The 6,647-nt window shown below is 41.3% G+C and overlaps 1 protein-coding gene across 1 annotated transcript in view; it reads left to right on the top strand.

The window, feature by feature from the left end:
* The window catches only part of hmcn2 (hemicentin 2), a 53,582-nt gene extending 47,826 nt beyond the window's left edge, over nucleotides 1-5,756 (top strand). Inside the window, exons 70-81 of the mRNA XM_032516758.1 lie at nucleotides 1,090-1,211; nucleotides 1,337-1,577; nucleotides 1,686-1,745; nucleotides 1,834-1,953; nucleotides 2,111-2,245; nucleotides 2,461-2,580; nucleotides 2,735-2,860; nucleotides 3,240-3,368; nucleotides 3,467-3,760; nucleotides 3,861-3,980; nucleotides 4,065-4,191; nucleotides 4,285-5,756. Coding sequence (XP_032372649.1) covers nucleotides 1,090-1,211; nucleotides 1,337-1,577; nucleotides 1,686-1,745; nucleotides 1,834-1,953; nucleotides 2,111-2,245; nucleotides 2,461-2,580; nucleotides 2,735-2,860; nucleotides 3,240-3,368; nucleotides 3,467-3,760; nucleotides 3,861-3,980; nucleotides 4,065-4,191; nucleotides 4,285-4,663 — 1,973 coding nt within the window. The 3' untranslated portion in view covers nucleotides 4,664-5,756. The remainder of the gene's footprint in view (nucleotides 1-1,089; nucleotides 1,212-1,336; nucleotides 1,578-1,685; nucleotides 1,746-1,833; nucleotides 1,954-2,110; nucleotides 2,246-2,460; nucleotides 2,581-2,734; nucleotides 2,861-3,239; nucleotides 3,369-3,466; nucleotides 3,761-3,860; nucleotides 3,981-4,064; nucleotides 4,192-4,284) is intronic.
* The last annotated feature ends 891 nt before the right edge of the window (nucleotides 5,757-6,647 follow it).

Consider the following 6,647-nt stretch of genomic DNA (forward strand, 5'->3'; position numbering starts at 1 on the left):
CTGTGGAAAGATACCTGAAAGAAGAGACGTGTTCATAATCTGTAGAAGATCAGAACCCACACATTTCAAAACCTTTTTTGAAAACACCTGTTGGTAGAATATTAAGGCAACACGAGGAGGTTTTCAGATGTTGTATAATGTCCTCCAGGTTTTATTGGTTCAATATATGAAATTCTGTCATATTGAAATTAGTTTTGCCTGAACACTGTGACAACACATATCCTGTACTTGATTTGGAGGCACTGACTGTTTGTCTAATCTTCTGAATTTTGTCTTTGAAGAAGGAGGCAAAGTCATTGCAGGCCCTGGTAGATATAAGTTCAGATGCTACTGGTACTGGAGGGTTTGTTAACCTATCGACAGTAGCAAACAAAGCACGTGAATTATTGTTGTTTCTAGCGATAATGTCAGAGAAGAAGGATCTCCTTGCATTCCTCAGTTCAAAATTATAAATGCAAAGTCTCTCTTTACAGGTGTTATAATGGACCAGGAGATTTGTTTTTCGCCACCTTCGTTCAGCTTTTCGACCCTCTCTTTTTCCTGTTCTCACAAGTAGGACATTTCTCCATAGGTCTCTTTTCTTACCAGAGACAACTTTGACCTTAGTGGGAGCAATGGCATCAATAACATTTGTAATTTTACAGTTGAAATTATCTACAAGCTCAGTGACTGAGACCCCAGAAAAGGCGGGTATGGAGGAGAAAAACTGAATAAATGTTTCACTGGTGAACTCAGAAAACTGGTGTTTTCAGTGATATACCGTTTTCTGATTTGCTTTGTTTGGACACTTTTGGGCACAGAGATAGTGCCGTTAAAGAAAACACAGGAATAAACGTAAGATTATTTCTGTGCTCATATCTGCGCTGGTTTCTATGTTAGGTTGATAAATGAGGGCCAAAGTTTTCATCTGCGAGCACTGCTTCTGTGTTTTTTTGTAGTTTACAAAATGACCAGCAGATGGCAGTACTCCCTTCTGACATTCATCAGTTTACACATGAATGCAATTAATTCTAGAACAGTTTCAGCAGAGCATGCTCCATTTTGTATGTAAATGAGTGGTCATTTTATTGTTTTAATCTCTTTAAACAGGGGAGATCCTTCGTTTGACCCATGTTGCCAGAGGTCTGGATTCTGAGGGAGTTTTACAGATTGACATCGTAATTAACGGATTTGTACCTCCTTCATTGTCATCATCTCATCTGAGCCTACAAGTATGTTTATTGCTGTCATTACAATGTATATTTAAATTTCTCAAACTATATGTCAGTAGAGAGTTTGACGACATTTGCAAGCTCCTCTGCCCTTTCTCTGACCTGATTTCTTTTGTGTCCCACAGGAGTTTGATGAGTCATATGTGCAGACGGGCCAAGGGCAGCTGTACGCGTGGTCATCGCAGACCCACCAGGGAGGAGGAAACCCCATGGTGCTGCGCTGTAATCACACCATTATTTATGAAGGTCAGGAGGAACGCCAGGGCCCCGTGCTCCAGCTGCTCAAGGTTTCTGGGATGAACAGCGTCTACAACATGTTAACTCTCACTTTGGACTTCCACATCACTGCTAGCCTTCTCACACCAGGTCTGGGGGAAAATTAACAAAATATTTCAAAGTTCACTATCACAACATCACATGAAATACTGCATCTGAATTTTGAAACAGCCATGAACTAAAGTTTTCTGATTGCAGATGGTTATGGAGAAACATGCCCCAAGGGTTTTATTCTTGACACAGCGTCCTACTGTGCTGGTATGCTGCTTTGCTTTTTTTAATGCCTCATTTATCTTGTTCACCAAACTAGTTGTAATATTATTATTATTCAATGTGTCCTTATTAGATGAGGACGAGTGTGTGCTTCAGTCTCCCTGCTCTCACTCATGTAACAACATCATGGGAGGCTTTTCCTGTGCCTGTCCCTCTGGCTTCACCATCTCTACAGAGACCAACACATGCCAAGGTGAGACCAAAAAAACAAGGTTTGATTAATTCTCAGATACACAATGGTAATGTCCCAGTTAAGAAATGTCCTAGTTAAGAAAAAGAAAAATCCTCTTTGTCATTTAATCCTCTGACTCAGCATTTGACCTCATTATTTATGTTTCACTTAATACCAGATATCGATGAGTGTTCCCAGGGTTCACACATGTGCCACTACAACCAGCAGTGTGTCAACACAGTTGGCACATATCGCTGCCAGGCCAAGTGTGGACCAGGATTTAAGCCCAGCATCGCGGGAACCAGCTGTGAAGGCAGGTCACTGTTAATCACTGTTAAACTGTCTACACAACATTTCACACAGAGCCATAACAACTTATCTTCTACTGTGGTTGTTGTGCACGTTCCCTTTTCTTTGTTGAATCCAATTATATTTTTCATCCTACAATAATCAATCTACATCAATTTTCGTACTTGTGTACAATATGCTGGATGTCAATAGTAGATTGATGTCAATTGCGTGTTTCAGATGTGGATGAGTGCCAAGAGTCTGCCGTCTCCCCATGCCAGCATCAGTGTCTCAACACTCTGGGCTCCTACCGCTGCATCTGTCACCCTGGATACCAGCTGTCAGGACACCGGTGCATCGGTCAGTCAACTAAACTATGTGGGACTCCCACGGGTTATTAAGAGCTCACAATCTTGGGAATTAAATAATTTAGACTTTCAAAACAAGGTATGTAGAAATAAGATAACGTCTTAAAATAACTAACAGGTCTGTTGTAATGGTTGCACTTTTGCAGACATCAATGAGTGCATGAGGAATGTGTGCCCGGCTCACAAGGAGTGCCGTAACACAGAGGGAGGATACCAGTGTTTTGACAGCTGCCCAGCTGGCATGACCAAATCAGAAAATGGTGCCTGCATGGGTGAGTGCCAATCATACTTAATTTTCCTTTAGGTGCTAAATGTAGCATTAAATCATGACATAGAAATACAGCATCAACTCATCTATGCCTTGACTAGAACACCTGTGATTTCACTGATTAATTTATCTATGGACGTTGATGTGACGGTTGATCAAATAACCTGGTTGTGTCTGCATTAGTAGAACCAGTGGAAGCCAACAGGACTGTACAGACCTCGATACTGCATTTTAGGTTGCGTAACACCAGGTCAGATTTAACAGGATTCCTTTAGGGCACAAAACAGAAAGAGGTCACTGGATAAAGATGATCAGAAGAGTTGCAGGAGATGCAAATGTAATAGATGTTTGTGCTGATATACTGTTAACTGCATATTTTCCAGATGTTGACGAATGCCAGGATGGAAGTCACATGTGTCGCTACACTCAGATCTGTCAGAACACAATTGGAGGTTACGGTTGTGTGTGTCCCAGAGGTTACCGATCTCAGGGAGTAGGCCTGCCATGTCTGGGTACAACATCTGCTGTATCTGTTTTACACTACACTAATACTGTACTACATACTACAATGATACTCACGCATGAGAATTTACTTGTTCTATCTTTTCAGACATTGACGAGTGCCAGCAGACACCAAACCCTTGTGCCTACCAGTGCCGCAACGTGCCTGGCAGCTTTAGGTGCCTGTGCCCTCCTGGTACTGTGCTGCTTGGAGACGGGCGCTCCTGTGCGGGGCTGGAGAGAGGGCTAACCTTCACCAATGGCACCAGAGTCAGGGCAAGACTCCACCCACAGCTGGTATCGTCTCTCGGTCAGCCAATCCTCTCCCGTTCTCCTGGAGTGACTCGCATCACCAGGCAGAGCTGTCCTGTGGGCTACACCAACAGAGACGGCACGTGTGTTGGTGAGTGTGCAAACTCAAAACTCACTTTAAAAAATCTACATACATCATACCGTCTTGTCAACTCTAGATTATAACACTATTCACATTAATCTCTGTACAGATGTAGATGAATGTCTGCTCAGGAAGCCATGTCAACACGAGTGCCGAAACACCATTGGCAGTTTCCAGTGCCTGTGTCCTCCTGGCTATCAACTCCTACCCAATGGCAAGAGCTGTAAAGGTAAGAGTTTCATTAAACGGTAACCTTCTTCCTCCCTCCTCCCTTTTAAAATGATCACAGCTAATCTGTTTTCTCCACCTATAGACATCAATGAATGTATAGAACAAGGAATCCAATGTGGACACAATCAGATGTGTTTTAATACCCGAGGAGGATACCAGTGCATGGACACACCCTGCCCTGCTTCCTATCAGAGTGGAAGAAGCCCCGGGTAAATCACATGACTAAAAAGTTTTGGAAAGTGTAATTACAATAATTAGGCTGTAGATATTGACGTTTTCCTCTTTTGTGTTGGCCTTTAAAGGACATGCTACAGGCCCTGTTCTCTGGACTGTGCCACAGGAGGCTCTCCTCTGCTCCTGCAGTACAAGCTGCTCACTCTCCCCTCTGGCATTCCGGCCAATCACAATGTGGTACGACTGTCGGCTTTCTCAGAGTCAGGCATCCTGCAAGAGCGTACGTCTTTTACGGTACTTGAGCAGGAATCAGTGTCAGGTGGAATGGGCCGGTTGTTTGGCATCAGAGACGAGGCAGGCCGGGGGATCATCTTCACCCTGCGGGCTCTGAACAGTCCGGGACTAGTGCGCCTCAAGGTGCAGGCCACAACCATCTCTCTGCAGGGCCGCATCACCTACCAGAGCATCTTCATCATCTACATCTCCATCTCAACGTACCCCTACTGAGCCTCTATGCTGCTTTACAGAAGACTCTGCCTCCCAGCGGCCTCTGGAGGCCTCTTAACCACAAGGCCATTCCCCCCCAAGACCCTGTGCCTCGGACACATTTGGCCATGCAAAGAAGTGCATAAGAACATACAAGAGTAGGTGGACATGGATTTCATGAAGATGTGTTCATCCATGGTGGAAAAAGTCCTTTACAGTAAATGTTCATTAGGCTCTGTTGAATTAATTATAGAGCAGAACCTACGCTGTAGTAGAAATCTGAACTGAGAAACATACTGGACTTTTGTTCATATTCACTATACGCCCTATTTGGGGATATATCTTTCTAACCAATATCTGAAAATGCAGAATGCAAAAAAAATGTAATGTAAACCAAGCACTGAAGTTATTTACTATCCATCAAGAACCACCACTTTTTTATCTTCTGCGATCTATCATTTTGTTCGCTTACTTTACAATGTTATCTAATTCTGGGACAGATTTATTTTTAAACAAAAATATGTTTTGCAGCCCACACTTGACAGTTAAGAAATTTTACACTTTTCCCCCTACCACTTTAATTTATTGAAGTCATTTGAAAGCATCACTGGTTTAAACAACCTCTAGTCCCAGAAGATTTGAATTAATCAGGATCTACTAGCATCGTGATAACAAACCTTTAATGGCACATTGTAACATTGGCTTGTAGCTATCTAGCAAGCAACACTGTTTCCTATATGTTTTTTATACTCTTTTATACAGGTTTTAAGGTGCTAATTTGAATGTACTGTAGTGTTTTCAATACTCACCACAGAGTTTGACTGCACTTACTTTATGCAGTGTGTGTCATTAGCTACAAAATGACATGGCTTTTCTGCATTCATAACACTATACACATTTTAAAACTCAATTCAACATTAGAAGTAGTTGGTGTTCAGTCCTAAAATGTTTGCCATCAATATTCAGATCTGAGAAGGGAGTTGATCTGAAAGAAAACATAAAATGCTAACAGTTGCAGTAAAAATGTGTGCTCTACTCCTGCAGATTAAAGAAATATTTCCCTGTTGCTGTAAATGAGTGTCAAATAATTCTAGAAATAAAATGGACAACACTTGTAATTGTCTATTTAAGGGATCTTCAACAGGGCTTCCGCAACCCCAGTTACTGCAGGGGGGCGGCCTAATTGTTGATCTTTTTTTATTTTCTTTCTCCAACATTTGGTCTAAAATGTATCTGAAACTATACATTAACATCAATATCCAAAAATAGTTTCTCTAAGCTTAAGGTTTCACTGTGCCTTCCTGTATGTTTAACATTGAAACGTGTAAATTATAAATATATCCATCCATTCGGCCCAGTTTAATATGCAACTCAATTTTATACAATACCAATTATGCAGTAGGGGGTCCCTGCTCTGGCTCTCTTTCAGCTACGGGATCTTGGCCTAAAAACAAACAAACCATAACATAGTCTCAGTCAGTCTTGGTTATATCCCATTGTAAATCCTAGTCTAGCATTTTACAAACGGCATTTTGCAGCTGACAAACAATATTGCTGCAAACATTGGCCACAACAGTATTGAATAATAATGACGTATTAACCCTGAGAACAGATGACAATCTGGCTTTTAGATCATTTCTACTCTGGAATTTTCTGACCAAAGTCTTTAAAATAATATCTTTCCTACTCTGTTATGACTCCTCTGAAAATGCAGTAAAGGGGACCTTGGGGATTTATTTCTGCCTTGAGTCCTGTCAATCGGTAGTCTTTGAAGAAAAATATACAAAATGTTCAGTGTTTAAAAACTTTTTGGGGTTTTTGAGTGTTTAGGATCAAAGCCTAAATTAGCTTTGGATTTTGGATTTTCTATTATCTCACAAATGATATAACATTGCCTGACCCAAACAGATAGCATCAATGTTCATAGAGGATTAACTTTTGATCTTATGTGTTTTAAATCAAGAATCTTTTACATTCATATTCAGTCAGGAAGTGTTTACTCATT

This window comes from Etheostoma spectabile, chromosome 5, assembly GCF_008692095.1.
Source record: "Etheostoma spectabile isolate EspeVRDwgs_2016 chromosome 5, UIUC_Espe_1.0, whole genome shotgun sequence".
Taxonomy (NCBI): domain Eukaryota; kingdom Metazoa; phylum Chordata; class Actinopteri; order Perciformes; family Percidae; genus Etheostoma; species Etheostoma spectabile.